This window comes from Gopherus evgoodei, chromosome 11, assembly GCF_007399415.2.
Source record: "Gopherus evgoodei ecotype Sinaloan lineage chromosome 11, rGopEvg1_v1.p, whole genome shotgun sequence".
NCBI classification, from domain to species: Eukaryota; Metazoa; Chordata; order Testudines; family Testudinidae; genus Gopherus; species Gopherus evgoodei.
This window is the reverse complement of record NC_044332.1, coordinates 57,401,392-57,424,698: the sequence shown is the minus strand read 5'-3', so window position 1 is coordinate 57,424,698 and position 23,307 is coordinate 57,401,392. Positions and strand designations below refer to the sequence as shown.

Genomic DNA, 23,307 nt, shown 5'->3' with positions numbered 1-23,307 from the left:
AAACTTCTTAGGCATCAAGAGCACTGGGAACATCAGAAGCTAAAACTTGTGTAGGTGTATTAGCAATCCTACTTCCCATCTGTCATAAATCTTAGTGTACATCACCCACTGGCAAAGCTGTCTGCCTGAGGAAAAATACTATTTTACCAGTTTATTATATACTAAAACCTCTCCCCTGCCCAGTCATTTGACTGAGAGAATAGATTTCTTCCCCTCTACCACCACTACCACCACGTGTGCTTCTACCTTATGTGATCAAGGAACATGAAAACTCATGTTCATACAGAAATATACATTCAAACTCACCAACAGTGAAACCGCACCAAGATGCCAATGTGAGGGTTTGGCGTTTTTACATCTTTTTAGCAAACCTTGCTAAGGTTCTCCAAGGATATATGGACCCTTTCTTTTAGTCCACTTATATCGCCTTTTCTTTCTTTCTTAGGTATGTTAAAGACTGAGTTTACAATTAACTGAACAGATAGCGTACAAAAGGCTTTTAGAACTATACCATATGGTCTAGGGAAAGGAACAATCTGGACTATCCACATTTCAATCTGCAGGCTTGTCCACCTCTATAACACATTATACTGCTGTAATAAAATATTAAGATAGAAATGTAAAAGTGAAAATAATCTCTCATTACCAGGCAACAAGGCATCCTACAAATAGACTGATATATTTAATAGAAACTAAATTACAACACGCATTCATGATTTTGATATGCAGCATCAGACATAGGCACTAAGGTGCCCTATTCAACTGAAACAATATTTCTGCAGGGATATGGGTGGGTATGCAGCTGATGCTTCAGAAAAATACAAAATACCAGTTTTACATGGGGCATATTGGCAAGGGTTTATATAGCAGATGACACATTCTTGGAAATCAAATAAAGGCAACAGGAAAATACCCATTGTTGCCTAGTGAAGGTCTAATCACATGGTCACAGCTGGAACCAATGTATCTCATTCATTAATAAAATACTTTTGCAGTACCCATTTTTTTCCTGCTTTTCAATGCCATTACAAAAACCCTTTTAAGTCTTTGTGGAGACTATATCTTCATAAATTCTGTAACACATATGAAAAATTACTAAACAACGTTTGCAGAAAAAAAGAAACTTCTACAACAGCGGCAATACTAAAACCTCAACATAGGTACACACACTTAAAGTACCAGGAATATGCACATATTCCTGTATAGTACAATGTATACAAATTGAGCAGTCAGATATCAAAGAAAGTAATTGAAACAGTTTGTAAGGTGTGGTCTAGGCAATATAAAAGAAAATATATTACATATCTAGATAGTATGGTGAATCATGTCCAATAATATCTAAAATAAAGAGCTATATTAGACACATTAAAGACAGACAGACAAGGCATGGAAAAAATTTAACTTCTTTGAATTTGCCACAATCACATATCCTGTTGACATATGTATTCTAACACACCCCACAGCGCACTCACACTCTATCTTCCTTTGTCTCAATCCTACATTCTGCCATTCATAAGTGATGTGTAATAACTTCTTGCCATTGTTAGTTTCAGGCTTCATAACCACGAATAGGAAATATGTAATGGCAAATTAAAAAAAAAAAAGAGAGCCCACAAAAACAAAAAACCTCAAGCCTGGCACTAAGGAGCCACCACCTCAATGGCACAGTTTTATTAAATCACAAAAAAATCACATACATAATTACTAAATTATTTCCATAGCATCTTTAGTTTCTTGCTCTATCAATTTTGATTTGTGTCATTTGTTCCACACACGCAATATTATAGGTTAAGAGGCATGTCTTCTTAGAGATTTGGAGAAGTTTTTCAATATCACTGAATAACAGATGTACAACATGATACTTGGATTTCCATAATATAAGTGATTTTTCTCTAGCTTGGATAGAAGAAGAGAGAAATATAAAAACACGATTATTTATATTTAATTAGTTAATGCTGCCCGTAGACAGTATTAACAATTAATTCAATTACAAAACTTTATTGTAAAGAACTTTAAAATTTTACTGAAAGAGTATGTTTTGCACTTTGGAATCAATTCCTTGAACTGAAAAATCTCTTTATTTAATAGATACACATGGCAAGGGATTATTCCTACATTTACTAAACTCATTGAGCAAAGAGTATGAGAGGACTTTATGTGTGAAGTGCTGGACTGGAAATGAGGATATAGGGGTTCTATTTCAGGCCCTGCTAAAAACTTCCTATATGATCCTAGGCATCTCATTAATCCTTCAAAGACTTTTGCAGCCCTATGGAAACAAACTGGAATACTCACATGTATAAAGTTAAGCATGTACTTAAGTGTTTGAAAGATAAAAGCCATAATTTCTCTGTGTCCCAATTCACCATAATCATTCTTACCTCACAATGGTGCCATGAGGATATAGTCATTAAAGGTATACTTTCAACTTGAATATTTTGAATTAACTAATTTTTTTAATCAATTTTCTGGTAAATTTATCTTCAATATTACGACCTGATTTTTTTAAAATGTCTTAAAAATTAAAAGGATTTTTCTGTTCCCTTGTTGATGCTTATAAAGGTATTTAAAGAACGAAACAACTTACACACTGACTATGCAGAGAAAAAGTATATATTAATTAGGTGAAAATTAACTGCTGTTTAATTCAGAAAGTAAGCAAACTAGAAAGAGAAAAAATTGTTGCTAACTTCTATCATTTTAGTAATCATCTTTGGTTTTACTTGTAATATATTAATTACAACATTTTAAGATGGAAATGTGATTTTCAAGTTAACTGTGTTCTTTTTATGTTTCTGAAGCATTTTGATGCTACAATAGGAGCATCGCAGAAAAGTGTATAAATAAATAAAATAATAAAGGAGGGATGGGCATTCAGTGGCGGAGGGTATGTTGCAGAAAGGCATCATTCACATAAAATAATACTTTTTGTTCTTGCTCCTTTCTCACAAAAACACATACACACACCCCTGTTATTTCTAGTAATGGACCAAAATGCTGTCAAATATAGCAAACAGGTAAGTTTATTTAGCGCTGATTGGTGACTAATCTATTGTTTTTAAAATCTGTTCATCAGACTTAATGGGTTTAAAGGCTTTTCAAAATTAAAAATAAATCATGTAAAAGTGCTGCAAAACTGCACATTCTCTCAAATCATCAAAGTATATATGGTTGACATATTTCTCAGTGCATATAGCAGGCAAGAAAGTTCCACATTAATAATAATAGTATGAATCCATGTTTTTTTCCTATTCATATTTATTATTGTAAAAAATAATACATGCACACATATTTCAAATGTGCTTTCTTTTACTTCCATGAAATCATGAACATCTTTAAATAAGATCCTACATACCATTGCATATTAAGAGCTTTGGGCTTAGTGGATTGCAATAGACATGGTGTTCTCACTAAAGACTTTCAGACTTGTATCCCTAAAAGTTGAACTGATTTCAAATAGACAATCAGGCTTCATAAATAAGTTCCATATAAATAAGCAGAGATGCACTAGATATTGCCCTCTGTGCTGGGAAGTTATGAATATAGGAGTCCGTCATAGGACATTCCAGATTGCAACTTACTCAGCAGGTAAGGAGAACTCTACTGGAAAAGGACTTATGCTCTACAATTGGTCCTGGAATCAAGAAAAATGAGATCAGAGATAGACAGCAGAGGTATATACCTGTCACTCAAACAAGAAATTACTGGGCTCTTGCTCATGGCTCCAGCTTGGCATTCCTATTATCAAGATGGAATGCAGTGACTCCGGTTTTGCGGGGGCTTGGTTTGAGCCTCCATTTCTGGAAATATTCCTCCACAGCATTTAGGTCCCCATTCAAGGAGGACTCTATGTCGCTGAAGGTGGCTGCTTGTCTTGCAACTTCAACTCTCAGGAAGCTTGGAAAGCCGAATGGCGTTCACAAGAAGCCACAAATAAACACCTTTGAAAGACCTGATGCAGAAGATCCCTGGTTTTGATCTCCCATGAAACTCACGGGCAACCCTAAAGTGCATCTGCACAAATCATGGCAGATGCGGATACTTGCTGCACAAATGGAAAATTAAAGACTTTCCACTGTGCAACTGTGGTCTCCCAGAACCGACCATGGAACATATAACTCACTGCACGATTCACAAATACAAAGGAGGCATCACAGTGATACAGTCCACTACTCCTGATGCAATTATCTGGCTTAACCACCTGAATGTAAAATTACAGTTGTTCTCTACATCTACATCAGCCACACTAGCAAGGGAAGCATTTTTTATCCACTGCAAGCCGATCCTCAGTAGCAAACATCATGACCAAGCTCAGAAGACAAAAAGCCTTATAACTCTAATAGTTCTGTTCTGGATTAATTAGATATGACTCAAAACCCTGCCAAATGAGGCTGCCATCGTGCTAAGAGTGTGGAAATAGATGATTACTCAGAAGCAGGGCACCTTTTTCCTTCTCAGCCCAAGACATTCGGGTTCCCAAAAATCTGTCCAAAACGACTTAAAACTGTAAATATGAAAAGTGTGCACTGTGGTGCAGACAGGTCCATGAGGACTCCTGTTGATTTTCCTCTTTATTTGTCTCTAAATTAACCAGCCAATCATCCAGCCGTCATTCGTCACCTGTCCACATGCCAGCTATGTGGAAGCTCTACTACATATATGTGGCATGAATAGATATTTGACTTTTTATATGGAGAAGAATAAAGCCTTGAAGTCCACCAGTGCTTTATTTCTTTTGACACTAGCTCAGTAAACAACGCTATCATCGAAAGAGCTAGGCTTAAATTGTTACACACTTCCATTTCTAACTGTTAACCAGTCCTGCAGTTAGATGATGTCATTGTTCAAGTTATCGAATATGTGGTTATAACCTCGGTTCTAAAAGCAATGCAACCAGCTACAAGAGCTGAGTGGCCACTCTGGAAAAGACCTGAGGTGTCAAGGTGTACTACTAAATTAAAATCTCTGCTGAATGTTCAGTGGCAATAAAAAAAAAATCCACGATGAAAACATTAGCAGCATAAGAACTGGAAAGCAAAGAATAATGAAAAATAATGCCATTATTGAACTCAATGATATGCCCTCACTTGGAATACAGTATTCAGTTCTGGGCATCCTAACTCAGGGATTCTCAGACTGTGGGTTGGGACCCCACAGGGGGTCGCGAGGTTATTACACGGGGGGGTCCCAATCTGTCAGCCTCCACCCCAAACCCTGCTTTGCCTCCAGCATTTATAATGGTGTTAAATACATAAACAATTGTTTTTAATTTATAAGGGAGGTCGCACTCAGAGGCTTGCTGTATGAAAGGGGTCACCAGTACAATAGTTTGAGAACCACTGTCCTAACTCAAAAGAGATTTAAAAAAAACAGAAAAAGAAGGATTCAGACATGAATAATAAAAGAAATACTAGAGTAAAGGAAATATTTCCATATGAGGGTGAGAAAAGACACAGAAAGACTCCTACTGTTTAATTTAGATAGGAGATTTATGAAGAAGAGATAGGGCTGAGGTATATAATCTAATATATGACACAGAGAGGGTAAATTAGGCACTTCTAATATGAGATAACAAGGGGACATTAAATTAAATTTAAAAGCAACAAATTTAGAACTTATAAAAAGAACTACTTTTTACATAATGCATAATAAGCCTGTTGAACTCATTGCCACAAGATATTGCTGAGGCCAAGAGTTTTCAAAGGACCAGATTTTACAGTAATAATTAGATCACCACAAAATCAGAGAATAGGAATTTATTTAAAAAAAAGCCTATAAACCTTCAATATTCAGGGCATAAGACAGGGTGCTGGACAAGATGATATTAGTCTGATTTAGTATAGCGATTACTGAGAGTCTGTTTAAGGCTCCAAATACACAAAAACTAGGACCAGTTTAACTAAAGGTGTCTTTCTGAAATGATTTAATTAAACCACCATAAAACTTTGTGTTGACACTCATCTCAATTTAGTTTAGACTGACTCCTTACCAGCTTAATTTAAGCTGAAATAAAGCACCCTTAAACCAAAATAAGAGTGCTATGCAAGGTTTTATAGCAGTTTAGGTAAATCAAGTTTCAAATCAATTTCTGTTAAATCGGTGTAATGACTTTCTCATGTAGATAAGCCCTAAAATGATTAGTGCTGCAGAAATTTTTGGAATGGGCATAAGAAGCACTATGCTCAAACATTCAACTTTTGGAGGAAAATTGGTAGTTTTAAACTACCACTCCTTTTGGTTAAAATATCTCTAACAATAGATTACATGAAAGTTAATTTACTTAGAATGGATTGTGAAGGAATACGTAAAAGACAAAATCCTCAGTACAGTTAGAAGTCATTTTTCTTTCTTACTGCTATCTTTTTATCTAAAAGATCCTGCTGCTTTACAAAATTACTGAACTACCTTGTGACACTGATAATGTTAGGCATGAAATGTATTTATTGTCAACTGTTTCAAAGGGAGAATGATGGCTCTAGATTAAGAACAGGAAGGACAACAAGACAGTACCAAGAGTAAAACTCAAAATGAAGTGTGGAATTGAGTAATATTATAGACAATAACAATATGAAAAAGGGCCAGATATTTAACTGCTACATTATTATCTAAATTTTATTAATTTTGCTTTACTGTGGAAGTGTGAATCACCGCTTCCCCATTTTATCTCAATGTGCACTTCCTGAATAACCATGTCTTTTCTTTACATAGGTCATATGCCAAATCAATTACAAATACCCTCAGACCATTCAGACTTTTCCTAAAATGCTTTTTAGATTATTTTTTTCATGGAGACCAAAATATACAAATTTGGGTGCTTAAAGTTAGGCATCTAAATACAGACTAAGACACTTACATTTATAGGCAGTCAAATTTTCAGAGGCACCAAGCACGCGTAACTTCCACTCAATCCAATCAGAGGTGCAACTCTTCTTTTCTGAAAATCAGGCCATAGATATGTAAAATTGATTTAAATGCATAATTTCAGACATTCAATTTTGAATATTTTAGCTTTATTTCTTGCTGCCCTTGGTTTTTTTTTCTTTTAATTGTGTGATATTTGTGAGATTTCTTTGAAAAACAAAACAAAGTTGTGAGCGTAGATAACAGGTACAGTTGGGTCTTCTCATACACTCAAAGCTCCACTTTTTCATCTTCTAAAACATAAATTTATGTGATCATTTAACAGCTATTTACTTCACACCAAACCAGATATTTCCCTAAAGCCTACCAATACAGCCTCTAGGCATATTTCTAAAATAAAAGCACTTGATCTATGTATACTTAAAATTTGCATGTTAAAGGAATGAATCAACGTCACAGAAGTAATAGTAACCAGTTATTGCTTACCTCTTCACACAATTAAAAATTCATCTATGTATCTATTTTATGGAAAAAAGCTAACTATGATGATAAATATATATATTCTTTCCAAATTGTACTATCAGAGGTGTTACTGATATTCAAGTCATTCTAAACCTTTATAAGCAATTAACATATTGGATATTTTAATATGACACAGCAGGGCAGAGAATTAGTTGTCTATATAAACCAGGCCTAGGTGATAGAGGATAATAACCTATACTATTTGCATAAATATTTTCTTTATTCCTGCTTAGAGGTTAATGAAATTGTGTAGCATATCTGTTTTTTTCCTGGTAAATTACGTTATATCCTACTTTATATATTTACAGAATTAAATCATTTTAAAATAACTATCTTCATATTTCAGCTAATTTTTACTGCATTCTTCTTTTAACACCCTCACTATAAGTAAAACTACTATTGTCTATTGTAACCCATAACTAGCATTTTGGAAAAAAAGGCAAATGATAGGGCTCCAAACAACAGCTATGTTAGAAGAAGAAATCTTTTGTTTTTAAACCTGGCCCCACAGCAGGTCTGTAGTTTGCTGATTTTTTTAAAATCAGCTTTATATATTGGCTGTGTATTTATTTGTAAGCTTTCAGCAAATATCAAATTATATTTAAAATTAGTGAATTCAGCCAAATAAAGTTTTGAAATAAGAATAGCAGAGTTGACTGCAGTACAACAGAAGACATAGCTTAATACTGTAATTAGAGAAACTACAGAAAAAGATAGCTAGCAGTGTTCCAAGAAAAAAGTGGTTGTGTCCACATTATCACTTAAGAACCATTTTGATTCAAACACCTTCAGTGTAACTCCAGTGAATGCAAGGGAACTATCCCAGGACGAATGTAACCCTTTATGTGCTAATGCAACTGAATAAACTGAGGTTGCTAAGAAGTTCTTCAAAATCACTACAGAAAGATGTACCAATATCTGTAGCACCAAGAAGAAAAATATGTTGATTATTAGGGAAAAAGAAAATGACACAGCCAAAATCTATGAAAACATAGTTACAGTGATCACTCTCATTGTGGCTGGGTTCTGGGTGATTCATGTGTATTAGCTGGGAGGGCACTGCAGGTGGACTGGGGGGGGGGGGGGGGCACCCGACTGGGCTCTGTGTTGGGAAGTGGGGCAGAGAAACAGGAACTGGATTGTCACAGAGGTTTCTTTAACACTGTAGTCCTGGGGGAATTTTTGTGTGTGTCTTTATTGTTCCAGACATACTTGCTCACAGGTATTTTGAAATAAATTACCAAAATAATTGAAACTGGTGTGATTATGTAAGGTTATTTTGAAAAAAAATTGAACAATTTTAAAATATTGTGCACAGACTTTTTAATTTTTTGTCACAGAATGCCCCCAGGAGTGCTGATACATCTGTATCTTCTACTGCATATACTACACTGGCAATAGAGTCTCAAACAAATCTTTTTGTACCGTGGTCTTTTTCTAAAGGATATCTTTGCAACCTACCCTAATTTGTTGGCTGATTTATTTATTTTGGAGGTAGACCAGCCCTTGTTTGCTACTCCCTTTTCCACATTGACTCACCACAGAATTCTCCTCCCATCCTTAGAAATCAGTGAAGATTGTCTGTGCTGTCATTAGGGTCCAGAGGCTACACATATCTCTGCTCTCACTTTTCCCAAAATATGTTTTTATGTAATTTTCTAATGAGAAGAAACTGTTGGTGTTTCCACCCCCAACAGGATTGTTTTTGTCTGACATAACACAATATCACATAATAAAGAGGAGCATCCATGTTAGGTTTATTTTGTGTTAACATCCTCCAGTCAAGAAGAGGATTTTGACCCCTCAAAGTCCCAAATAAGCCAATGTAGAAAATCACCTTATAGATCATCACCAATAGCTATCAGATAATCTTTTGAAATGACTAGCCTCTCCCAAGAGCCACTCTTAATGATATTTACAAAGATCTGTGATGAAAACACTAAAGCTTGTTTGAGGGACAATTACAGCAGCACAATAATTACTTAAATGAGCTGCAATAATCAATACTAAAGCAACACTAATATTCTAAAATGTACATAGTTTAAATCTCCTGAAATAAAAATGGATGTTTCACACATAAACTAGTAATTAATATGATTCATAATTCTCAACTATTGCTTTATAAAACATACATTATATAATAGGTTATGACATCACATGAAATGTTCAGGAAAACTGTCTATTCTACTCAGATATCTTCTGTCAACTGAAGTAGAAAACATGTGATCTGAATATCTATGAAATAAGTAGTATATCAGGTACCCACAAGATGTAAGCAACTTCTACCACTGCAGGCTATCTTGACATCAGACACTTCATTACTTTTAATGACCAGCATCCTATCAACATGAAACACCAAGATCACATTCAGTGACTGAAATATGAAATTGTTTTTCAATAGTTTGTTAATGTTTATTATTAATATTGGAGCAGAAGTTAGCACTTAAAATATTCTGAAGAACCAACCTTACTTTTGTGTTTAAATCACTGGAGGTGCGATGCAAACCTCTTTGGGCTAAATGCCCTCATCAAAACATCTTATAGGTACATTAAAAATTGAATGAGCATAAACAACTCCAACAGAGCAGAACTTGAGATGGTATTGCAGTGATCTTTGCCTTTCATAAACATCAGCACTTGGGACAGTGGGCATGAGAATAAGAGCAACTAATTACAGTACTTTGTTAAGGGCACATATGGTGTTCACTGCAGGTATCTCTATTGCAGCTTTTTGCCTAATGTATTGCCTCTCAAACACTTCCACTATAATGACTTGCTGATATACTCTAAAGCATTTCTAGTATACCAAACTGCTTTATATTCAGAAAGAAATACTCTAACTTCTGAAAGATGTTACTAAAAAGGAAACAGCAGTCGGGAAACTGTATATAGTATACAAGTGAATAGTATCAAATTGCATCTAAGAGACAAATTAAATTGTAATAGTGATACTTATTGCAGAGACTTTTTTTATGAAAATATTCATTTTTTCTAAATAGCAGATAAAAAGAAGTCATATGTAATTAATAATATCTTGTTATGGCAAACACTTTCAATCTTTGATTTTACAGTATTATCCAAGCTATTAGCCTGATGTCTGCTGAGAAAACAATATTAATTCACAATCTGCATACATATATTTTTATATTGATGCTATTAAAAAACTGATTTGTGGGGGTCTTCGGGACTTTGGTTGTGTGATTTTCTTTTATTGGGTTGTTTTTGCAATTTCCATAAAACAAATTTCTCTAAATACTATAATGCTTTGTAATTACTAAATACTTCAGTCTAATGAATAGTTTTATATTGTTGTTAAATGTTTCTTCTCTGATACATACACAAAATATAGGCCACATTACTGGGTTTGGCTAAGTGGGGCTCAGTACAGAACCTGGATGGATGAAGAAAAATAAGCCATTTTGCTAATGCCCGTATTCCTAGCATGATTTAGAAGAGCCTAACAGCAGCTCTAAATTATGGCAACAGAAATGGTCACTGAAGAACAAGCCCACTGGCTGGCGCACAGAGCATGCTTTCAGCCTGTCTCCTACGTTAGCTTTAGGCCACCATGGGCTGCAACAGGGAAGCCCACAACTGCCACTCTGGGGCAGTATTAAGTCTCCTTTGGACTACTGGAGCAATGCAAAGACAATTAAACCTAGGCTGAGAATCTGGGCCAATAACAATTTAAACAGCTTTCATCCCTTCACATTTTAGACCCTGCAGATCCATCAAAACATAAAAGCGGCCACACTGCATCAGACCAAAGGTCCATTTAGCCCAGTATCCTGTCTTCCAACAGTGGCCAATGCCAGGTGGCTAGGAGGAAATGAATAAAACACCCATTCCCAGCCTCTGGCAAACAGAGGGTAGGGACACCATCCCTGCTCAACCTGGCTAATAGCTTGGATGGATCTAGCCTCCATAGAGTTAAAAAAAGAACTAGATAAATGTGTTATAGATGTGGCCCTCACAACATCCTCTGGCAAAGAGTTCCACAGCTTGACTGTACATTGTGCGAAGAATTACTTCCTTTTGTTTGTTTTAAATCTGCTGCCTATTAATTTCATTTGGTGATCCCTAGTTTTTCTGTAATAAGGAGTAAACAACACTTGTTTACTTTCTCCTCACCATCCATGATTTTATAGACCTCTACAATATCCCCTCCTTAGATGTCTCTTTTCCAAACTGAAGAGTTTTAAACATCTCTCCTCATAATCTCCTTCATCTCAAGCACTTTATAAACTATAGTCTCAATCCTGCAAATATGTCCCATCATGCTTAGTCTCATTGACTTCAGTCATCAGCAGATTAAGACGGGAATTGAAGAATATAATTAACCTATCATTATGAAACTACAGAGGGAAATTTCATGTAGGAATTACTCAAATTGGAATATGCCCAACAAATAAGGTTCATGTGCCCAAGGCATCATAGCAGCTTTAGTAGCTACAAATAGTCAAGACTTTGGGATATATCTCATCAGGAAGACAGCACCTTTAGCGCTACAAGACCATTAATGCACTGCAGAGGCACTGATTCAGAACTGATCCAAGATGCAAGAATGCCATATATTAAATCATCACCACCACTTCCAGGAGCAACCAGGGTTTTCTTCAAGGTCTCCTATCCAAGAACTGACCAAGCATACACCTATTCAGTTTGTGATCCGATGTGATTATCGTGTGAGATGCTATTGTCATAAACAGTGTGTCCAATATCAGTGTAAGGAACTAATATATCCCTATCTTTGGTTCACAGAATCCTTTTGTTGCTGCCTCACCAAGATATTTTTATTTTCACTGTTCTTAGTTTTCAGAAAATCAATCCAAATATTCTCAGAAGTTACTAAATAAAAATATAGATTTTAATTGCTAATAGTTATTAAAATGAAATTTCATCTTTATATTTATTTTAGGAATCAGATTTATTAGATATACAAATTACTTTTTTTAAAAAACCCTTAAGATTTAGCAGTCATGTATTTTGATTATAGTTATAATTACTTTCTGAGGTAATGGCTAAACAATCTTGCTCTCAATTGCACTAGTACAAACCTGGACTAATTTCACTGACCTCATACAAGATACCTAAGATTTACAGTGTTTAAGTGAAAGCAGAAGTGGCCCAATAAGTCTAACTGGATATTTTCCATATAAAAATACTCAAATTTTTAAGCTAATAAACCTTATGCTCATTTCTTGATTTAAACGGTTGGTGTGACTGGTAAACTGTAGTTTCAATATTAGAAATAATGAGGTAGCACAAACTCAAGAAATGCAAACTTCCTGAGCAAAACCAACAGGCTCCTGAGATATTATTTTGCAAAGCTTTTTGATTATTAACTATTTCTTCACTGAATGATTACAGTTTTTGTCATTTGGATTCACAGGTACAAAAGAGTGCTGATTAAAATAAGAACTCTTTAGTGATAGGAAACATTTTTCCATGTAGTTTTCAGCCAGTGCCCCTTTAAGAATGACTTTTAGAAGTTGACAAAAATGTTCTGTAAACAGCATTAGCTCATCAGCAAATAGATTTTGTATTGAAAGGATCAAACAACATACATCTCTACCCTGATATAACGCCACCCGATGTAACACGAAATCGGATATAACGTGGTAAAGCAGCACTCTGGGGAGGCAGGGCTGTGCACTCCGGTGGATCAAATCAAGTTAGATATAATGTGGTTTCACCTATAACGCAGTAAGATTTTTTGGCTCCCGAGGACAGAGTTATATTGAGGTAGAGGTGTATGTAGCTTTAAATTCAGTCCATCTGTTTTTACTCATTCTGCAGTGTGAAAACGCAGTAACGCAGAGATGTGAGTGAGTATGAATGACTATGACCAATCATGAAAACTATTACTTAAATGAAAAGTCCTTATTCACACAAGCAAAGATTCCAATGGTCCTATCTGCATGAATGGCTTTAGTGGGACTACGAACGTGAATAAGGTTTTACAAGATTAGACTATGTTTGTACAATGTCATATATACCAATGCCCCTATGAACAAACATTTACTAAAGTAACTTTATGGAGCTGAATAACCTCACTGAACTCAGTAAAAATACTCACATAAAATTATTCATATGTGTAAGTAAGTATTGCAGGATGTGGCCCAAGCTTTCTAAGTGAAGGTACAATTTCTTTGTATGTGATAGAGTACGAGCCGTAGGTTCTAAGTGTGCTGCATCTTTGACACTCTATAAAGTGTTTGTATTTCCTGGGTGCTGTTAACGTAAAACTTGAAACAGGACTAGAAAGAATGTTCTCTTGCTTACTGTGCTGAAATTCTCTGGTATTGTGTTTAACTGAAATGCAGAGTTATTCAGAGGGATTTCAGAAACAGAGGTTTGGAATATTTTTCCATAAATGTAAATTTATTCTATTTACACTGGATCTCTTTACACATGATGTAGGACTTTAATGGTAGAGGCCTTACAAAGAACCAAAAATGGTTTTTGAGTTTCAGTGGACTAGACTGAGCACAATTAACAATTGCACATGTGAATAAATGTAGTAGGCAGTTGCTACTTAAAGTTGGGAATATTATGTAAATATGATAAAGGCAGAGATGCCTAGAAAGAAACCATAATCTAGCTACTTTGATTTCTGTGATTCAGTACAATGTGACTACAAAATACAATTTAAATGAACATCTAATTTAATTAAGTTAAACACCACATAAGAAAAACATCTGCAAGACTAAGGCATCCCTTGTTGCTAGTACGTGTAAGTAGCCATTTTGATCCCATTGACACAGCTTTGAGATGGATGATGTTCACCTGAAACAGTAAGTCTGAAATAACAAACAAAACATGGACTTCCTTATTTTTTTTGTGTTCACACTTTACATACACCAGAACTGAAACATGCTACATTTTCTTCCACTTCTGGTTTTCTATTAAAAAGAAAATTAAAGACATTTAATTTTCCCTCCAAATTTATTAAATGAACAGAAATATACAATCATGGAGTTTTTATGGGGAAAAAAATCGCTTGCTAAACAGGTAGCCAGGGACAAACCTAGCTAAACCGGAAACCTCCTATTTTAACAAATATAGGTCCTGAGCCTGCAGATGCCCAAGTGTTTGCAAGATTTGGGACAAAGTATATATGGTTTGTGCTCTTCTGCTCCATTAATGGTAATGAAAGTCTACAAGGTTCTCCATCCTGATGTTACCAAAATATATGTGGCTCCTCTTTTGTGCACTATTTCAGAGAAAGTCAACACAGAGACACTCATGCAGCTATATCAAAAAGAAGTTATTTTTCTTAAAATTTATGTTGGGATCCTAGCAATTCATCTGCCTCCATAAGATGTTTACAGTTTCAATTTCTATGGGGAGCCAAGCAGGCTTCAAATATTGAAGGGCAGTTCTTATTGTCAAAACTGTCAGTTTTACAATAATAGCTTCATTTTTACGACAGTTTCAGTTGCCAGTTGCCAATAAACAAGTGTACTATAAAAAAAGCCAAACACCAACAAATGAGAATTTGCTCTGGGATCTTGCCACTTTAGATTATACAGTTAAGCTTTCATTAACTCTGTTTAATATATTGCTGCATTCCTGAAAAACAAAAATACAAATTAAAACCATAAAAATGCAAAATAATGTTGTTGATAATCTTCACACCATTAAACAGCTTTTTCACACCATGAGTTTAAGAAGCCTTCAGCTTCTTTCAACCCAGATATGGTTCAAATGGTCTTGTAGAAGGAGGTTCTTTAAATTCACAATTTCAAAACTCCTTTCCTCTTTAGGCCTCCTCCTTCCAGATGCAAAATTCCACCCTAACACAAGATGAACAGCATTGCCTAGTGAACCAGTGTCATAAACAGATAGTTAAGGGTTAATGTCTCTTTTACCTGTAAAGGGTTAACAAACAGGGAACCAAAAAAACACCTGACCAGAGGACCAATTAGGAAACAAGATACTTTCAAATCTCAGTGGAGGGAAGCCTTTGTTTGTAGTTTTTGGGTTTTACTTTGTTCTCTCTAGGCTCTGAGAGTGACCACCCATACCTACAGGCTCTCTAATCTTCTGTTCCAATTTTTAAGTACAAAAGTAGAAAGACAGTTTAGTCTTTTTAATTGTTTTTCTATATTTGCAACTGTGTATTTGGCTGGTAGCGTTTTAATGGGTATTTGGGTGAAAGTATTTTAAATTGTATTCCTACTGGAGAAAGCTTTCTATTGTCTATAAGCTGAAAGACCCTGTAACTTTTTATCATCTAAATTGCAGAGATAAACCTTTTACCTTCTTTCTTTTTTATTAAAAGGTTTGCTTTTAAGACCTGTCTGATTTTTTTCTCCTAGTTAAGGCTCAAAGGAACTGAGTCTATATATACCAGGGAATTGGTGGGAAGAAGGGAAAGAGAGCAGAGAGGGAAAGGTAAATTTCCTCTTTGTGTTAGATTCACAGAGCTTGAATCTGTATTGCCTCTGGGAGAAGGGGGAGAGAAACCTGATCTCTCTGTGTTGTGTTTCAAGGAGTTGAAGCAGGGTAATCTCCTAGTGTACCCAGGCAGGAAAGATCTGGGAGGAGGTAAAGAGGGGGGAGGGAATGATTTATTTCCCTTTGTTGTGAGACTCAAGGAATTTGGGTCTTGGGGTCCCCAGGGAAGGTTTGGGGAGACCAGAGTTTATCAGGTACTCAGAGTCCTGATTGGTGGCAGCAGTATAGGATCTAAGCTGGTAATTAAGCTTAGGGGAATTCATGCTAGTACCTATATTTTGGACGCTAAGGTCCAGATTTGGGAATCATACTATGACAACCAGTTATAGTGCTTTAGAACCACCATGCTGCAGATTCTGGTTCAATTTCTGCTCTCTCACTCCACAGGCTAACAGGGAATAAGAGCTCTGCTGAGACCGCATGTTTTTAGGGGAGAGTCTACTTCACTTCTTTGACCTCTCTAGCTGATTAAATAAATGACTCTGGTGGGCTGTCTGGTGTCACTGACAGAAGATGGTGGCTGGGAAACAATCTAAGGAATCCTCACAAGCTCATTAAGATCTGGACCACTCTTCTGAGAGATTAATATACTGTTCTAAGGTGCAGGCTTTTCACCTTCACCTGCCTGTACATAAATAAAAAAGCCAAATTAGCCTCTCCCGGATCTGGATAACATTCCTTTGTGCAATCCCCTATGCCACTCTATTGCTAGCATAGACCCTGATCCAGAAAAGCACTTAAACACATGTATAACTGTAAGCACATGAGTAGTCCTGCTGAAATCAATGGGAAAATTCACATTCTTAAATTTACATGTCCATAAAAGCTTTGCTGGCTCCCGGCCCTAATGAGCTTGATGGCTCTGAGGGGTTGTTACCCCAATTAGAAATTCTGGCCAACACTTCTATAGCTCTAACTCTTTCTTAGGAAAATATTTAATATAGCTACATCTCATTTGTCCTCAAAAATATGAAAAGTATTTCTTAAAAAGGTGTGTCAAAACAGTGATTTAATGAGCTGACATACTGGAAATCACCTAAATTAATAATTAACTGTTTACCAGAATCATGTTAAATTTCCAGTGGATACTATTCAAATCAAAATTGTCAGAAAAACCTGAAAAAGAACATAACGTATAAGCCTATATATAAACATACATATACATACACAAGTGTCTATAAAGCACCAACACTTGTTTTACATCTGCCTTTACTCTGAAATGGGGAAAGCCCGTGTTACACCTCTTTGAAAAAATTAAACAAATCTTCCCCCACACCTCAGCCTCTTCCAAAACCAAAGTGCAGCATGACATTTGCTGCATGTACTTTCGATACACGCCTTACAAGCGTGTGGTAAATGCCTTCTTTTTAGAGATGATGCAAATTACAGGTATGCAGATGGAAATGCTAAAATGTGTTCTAGTTTCACTCTCAAAAGTACTCTTGAGACTGCAACCACATGATTCAAAACTATTTGTACTCCTTACTTCTGACACTCAAAACACATTCTCTTACTTTGCTTGCACAAAGACAGCATATACAAATGAAAAATATGCTTTTCCCATAAGTTTTAAAATAAATATATTTTAATTATTTGTTAGATAACAAGCACCTATAACTTAAAAGCTAAAACAGCTGACCAGGACTTGCGTGTTCTTCCTTTCGTAATTTCCTGTTTGAGTTATACTTTCAGTATCATACCAAAAACAAAAAAGAAAAAATCCCAGATCTTTTAAAAAAAAAATTCAAAAAATAAGAGACTCCTACTTCATAACAAAAGGTTTTCATTATATTTTAAGCAAATGTTAAAAACAAAATAAATTTTTAAAAATACGATCGTAGCATTTACTTGTGTACTCTTTTCACAAAGGGGTTTAAATATATAGATCTCTCACACGTACAAATTCAGAAGTTTTAGAAATTACACTCAAAATAATATTTATCAGATACTGTATGATGTTGGGTATATTCAAAGCACTATACAAACTGTAATTAATCTACACAACATTCCTGTGAAGTAGGCAGGTGAGTTTTATTACAGATAGGGCATTTAAAGATTCCAGTACGAGGCACAGGAAGGTGAAGTGGCTTACCCTTACAGTGAGCCAATGGCACAGCCAGTATTAGAACCCATGAGTTCCTTGGTTCCTCAAATTCTGTCTTGACTGCACTATATCACATTGTCTTTCACTTACATAGAAAAGGAACATAAGATTAGAAGATTTTTTTTTTTTTTTTGGAAATCTTATTCTAGAAAGAAATGTCAGGGGTAGTACAGAAAGGCATGGAAGTTTAGGTCATGAATTGGTCGACATTTTAAAATTCTGCCCATCTCTCATTGCCTTGGGTCTATCTGAAAAAGGACATTACAATAATGATCTGTGGGTGGTGACCATCTGCAGCTTTGTGACTCTGCACTTCGTGACTGAATGCAAAATAAGCACTGTATTTTACTGAATTATTGGTTATCAACTAAAACACACAATGCTTTATACACTTGAGAAACCAATCTCAGTCAGCATTTACCACGGAACACTTGATATGCTGGAAAGCATGAACCAGTAAATGTAAAGACACAGACAGGCAGAATTGCAACATGAAAGGAAAGCATAACTTCTCTTGTCTTTTAGAGAACCTCTACAACAAATAATTATGTACTTATTTACCATATGACAGGTATCAGTGCTTTGTATGAGATATTATGAAGTTATACAGTTGCTTAATGGAATGCATTCCTCCAATAATAAAGTACAACATGTCAAAGAGATATCATGAAAAATAGGAGATTTGATCTTATTATTTAACTGAGCCTCACAATTACATGATGAGGGAATGTTCACAACATTATCAGGGTTGCAGATAAGTAGGTTTACCTACCAGGATGTGTGTTTTAAAAATACACAAGGAAGAAGAAGCTAGTTATTGGCAAAGAAGGAGATGAATCAGGCCCACAGAACCCAAAGCTAGTCCTGTCTCTGTTCATATAAACCAGCCATGTCTAACACTAGTACAGTGCTTCTCAAAGTCGGGCCGCCGCTTGTTCAGGGAAAATCCCTGGCGGTCTGGGCTGGTTTGTCTACCTGCCGTGTCCGCAGGTTCAGCCGATCGTGGCTCCCACTGGCCACGGTTCGCCACTCCAGGCCAATGGAGACTGGAGGAAGGGCGGCTAGCACATCCCTCGACCCGCACCGCTTCCCGCGGCCCCCGTTGGCCTGAGATGGCGAACCATGGCCAGTGGCAGCCACGATCAGCTGAACCTGCAGACGCAGCAGGTAAACAAACCGGCCCAGACCACCAGGGGCTTTCCCTGAACAAGCGGCGGGCCAACTTTGAGAAGCACTGCACTAGTATATTAATTATTGTGCTCCACATGGTAATATTTCATAGCAAATCGTTTAATTGTGGTTTGCACTGTATGAAACTAAACATGATAGTCACTTTTGAAAATGTTACCTAAGTGACTAGGAGCCTACAACCAATTTTCAAAAGTGATTTAGGGACTTGGGAGCCTAAATCACATTGACTTTCAGTATTATTCATATCTCTGTAAGAAGGGTTAAACAGTTATGGTACAAAGTGTATTGCATGTAATATTTTATGTTTCATCAATACTGTAAATATATTCCATCTGTTTTTAATTTTTTTTTTAATATACTCATGTCAAGCACCTCCCTTGGCAGGGGCTGTGAAAAGAATGGAACAGAACTGATCACCATCAGCTCTATGCCACCTAGAGATTGTCCTATGTCAGTGAAAATTGCAGCTGGCCATTTAGACCCTGTTTTACGGATATTTTGTGCTATCAAAGCACCCTAAAGTTTTTGCACTTTGTCCTTGCCCCAAAGAACTTACAATTTTAACAGGACACAAGAAATGAGGGAAAGAAACAGATCAAAAAGTGGAGAGGAAAGGGAGACAAGGACAAGGGAACAGTAACAATACAGTTACTCAGTAAGGCATGTGTATATTTTGATGATTTCATAAGGTTTGAGTTTTTAAAAACTAGTAAACCTCACATCTTATCAATAAGATAGCAGAAGTGAACACTTAGTTGGCATGTGAATTATTTAAAACATTAATTATGAACTAAATAAATAAATTTAACCACTTGGCTATTTACATTATTTGAGTGTGCCTGACTTGGTTTTATCAAATTATTTGAATATAGTTCCTTCTGCTACTGCTTACATCATCTGCAGAGTTTGCAATACATCTATGTGCCAAAATCATTTTAAACCTATCCATGGTTGATGATAAATGAAACACTACCTATAAATCTGCAGACACCACACTCCGTGGCTATTTTCTTAGGCATGTAATTAATTATCAAAAAGTATGAAACACTGAACCCTAAAAAAGAAAATAGCACGTTCACAAACTGGACTTTTAAAAACACTGTGTATTAACAATTTCCTTTTTTCATATTTGGCCTTGCTATCTCACATTATGACACATTGTCACTGAGAAGAATGAGATCAGATAGATTTTCCTACATTAGTTATGGCACGGCATAATGTCCTTGATTAATCACATTAAGGCAAAATTTTAAATTATCAAAAACACCATTTTTTTCTTAGAACCACAAGATGTGTGTGCATTTTGTATATTTACATAACATAGCATGGAAGATTAAGTGTTGGAGGATTATTATTTTTGTCTTATTTCTGAGGAAAGTGTGTTTTAAAACAGCTAAACTATTCCACAAAATTAGATTTAAAATATATCAGCAGAAAATTATTCAATCTATAAAGAAATTAATATAACAAATATTAGTTGTGCCGGTCTCTTTCTAATATTGACTTTTAAGGTCTTGATAATTTCATAACATACTACAGAAATGTCTCAGTTAACATTCCTTTTTCCATTTCTTGTACTTCCTAAAATCTCTTAAGCTATTTTATTTACAAGATTTTATATATACAATGTCAATATAGTTTTGATGGGCTGAGTCAAATCCTGCAGGTCAATTACGGTGTCAAAATGAAATGAAAGTATGCCAAAATAAGCTGCACAGCATTTATAAATATGCTATACGTAAAAATTATGTGTGAGATCAACAGAAGCCATTCAATGTTGAAATCTAAGCTTTTCTTGGAGTCAAACAGATAACCCTAGCTGTCGTACAAATATTACCAGTGAAGTAGCTTTTTAGCTCCCTGAGAAAGTCCACTGCCTTGGGGATAATAATTCCTAAGCTTTCATCAAAATACTGTGAGAAATTTCTGTTACACACATTACAATTATATGCAAATAAAATTCACAAAATCTGAACACTTCATCTTGATCAGGATATGCAGAAAGAAACATGGACATAGGGAGAGATTTTAAAGAAGAAAACCAGAGTTTTATTAAACTTTAAGGGAGGAAGGTTAATTTCTCCCCACCAAAAAATACCAAGTATTTACTTGGGTCCAGAATGGCCTCCATGCCCAATAACCATGCCAAATAAATTCAGGATTGGTCCCATTCAGCCTAGCCACTAGGATTCAGCCTGCCTCTGAGTTCTCTGATTCTGTCTCAACAGGGGGGAATGAGGGTATACATGAAGACCATCTCAGTCTTCAAAAACTTAAGGTTTCCTCTCCTTCCTATAGGCCATTAAATAAGTGCTGGAACTAAGGATGCTGTTGCACCCCCTGGCTTTACGTGTTTTCCATCACATACAGGGTTTACAGTTTGGTTCAAGTATCAGAGGGGTAGCCGTGTTAGTCTGGATCTGTAAAAGCAGCAAAGAATCTTGTGGCACCTTATAGACTAACAGACGTTTTGGAGCATGAGCTTTGGTGGTTCAATGACTCTCAGCACCCCCTATTATACAAATTGTTCCAGCACCCCTGGGCCATTAGGTCTACCAGTTATCTCTTGTGTTCATCACTAATGCTTATCTCTAGGATATCCACACTGGATTCTGGCTGCAAGTTGTAAGATTGTAAGTGAGGTTTGTAATTTCATCACAACTTTTAATTTCTGTCCTTACTCCTTATTAACCTAAAAATGAAGCTCAGGGTGCTGCTAGAAAGGTGAGAAAGCTTATTGGACACCTTGCCAATCTTGTGCCAAGGTAAAAAAAATCTTCCTGATACCCAAATGTGGTGATTTAGTCAGACCCACAACATCCTGGAAATTACGTTCAAACCATACCTTCATCACAGGGTAGGGAGCACAAGGCAACAGGCATTGGAGAATAACTGCTGTATGCCCCTATGGCTCCATACACAGCAAGTGAGTGAGGCAATCAAGTCTTCCATCCCATCCATAGTCTAACCAATGGATGCCACATAGGCACAATCTCCATGTGTGTCCCAGGGGGAATAGGACTTCTCCTCTCCTCTTGATTCTGGGGGTTGTCTATCTCTGGCCAGTGCAAGAATTCTTCCATCAACCTAGCACTGTCTACACCAGGACTTAGTGATGTAGTTAAACTAACCTAAGGGTTGTGGAATCTTCAAACCCCTGAGCGATACAAGTAGTTGGTTCGATCTAATTTTCTGGTGTAGACCAGCCCTAAGTGGAAAGTATTATCAGCATTATTATACCTCAGGGGAATATATTCTTTCAGAAAAAATAAAAACTTGAGGATATAACTATTTTAAGCCACAACTTGAACTACAATAGCAATAACCTCTCTGTAAATTAGCTATCCAGATTATAAAATCATTCAAAGTTTAAAAAGAGAGGCTAAAAAGCAGTGCAACCTGTAGAAACTAAGAAGTGAAGGGTGGTGTACAAGTTCTCAGTGTAATTCTCCCTGCTATTGTGATTTTTTTGTCTCTGATATTCAGTTTTAGTCTTTAATAGGTTTTTTTTAATTTAATTATATAAAACTTTACAAACATATAAAATGTTTATGTTATACAAGTTAAAGGGATGTGCAAGGTTGGTAGACCAAAAGTATGAAATATCAACTGTGTTGTGTATTGCAAGTGCATATATGTATTGCCTTTTCCCCAAGCTCTACTCACCTGCATGTCTTGTGGGCAAGCAGTAAAATGAAATTTACAAAAATCCTGCAGTCTATTTAAACAGAAAAAGAAAAGCAAAATGTAGAAAAATACAAAGAATTTAAGTGCAATTGCATCAGAACTGTACATTTTTTGTTATTGTAAGGCCACAATACGTGTAAGTTTTGTTTATTTTTTAAATAAATACATTTTGAAAATGCACAGCTTTACTATACTGAGGGACCATACATGCTGGGTAACACAGAGGTTATGATATTTATGTGACTAAAAGTTGGGATCTGTTCATTTTCCAATTAAAAACAGATGTTGTGTCTTTATTTACTTAACTCAGTGGCAACGTAATGACTCTGTGCATCTGGGAATCTTCACATGGGCAAGCTGAGATTGAGACTGGAGTACTGAGTGGGGAGGATGCACAACGTGCTCCTGGCATTTAGTAGAAACACTACAGGAAAGTTAAAATAACCAAAAACTGTGTTGACTTTGCTGAGGAAATCCCT

At 35.9% G+C, this 23,307-nt stretch overlaps 1 protein-coding gene across 6 annotated transcripts in view; it reads right to left on the bottom strand.

Annotated features, from left to right (window-relative positions):
• Window positions 1–23,307, bottom strand: part of GTDC1 (glycosyltransferase like domain containing 1) — a 288,636-nt gene that overhangs the window by 240,123 nt on the left and 25,206 nt on the right. For 5 of the 6 annotated variants that reach the window (XM_030579573.1, XM_030579577.1, XM_030579578.1 and 2 more), the window contains exon 3: window positions 6,854–6,934. The exons of the other annotated variant lie outside the window; for it this stretch is intronic. Coding sequence is in view for 1 of the 5 variants with exons in the window: in XM_030579575.1 (XP_030435435.1) it covers window positions 6,854–6,855 (2 nt within the window). In the remaining 4 variants the exon portion in view is untranslated. The remainder of the gene's footprint in view (window positions 1–6,853; window positions 6,935–23,307) is intronic. 6 annotated transcript variants of the gene reach the window in all.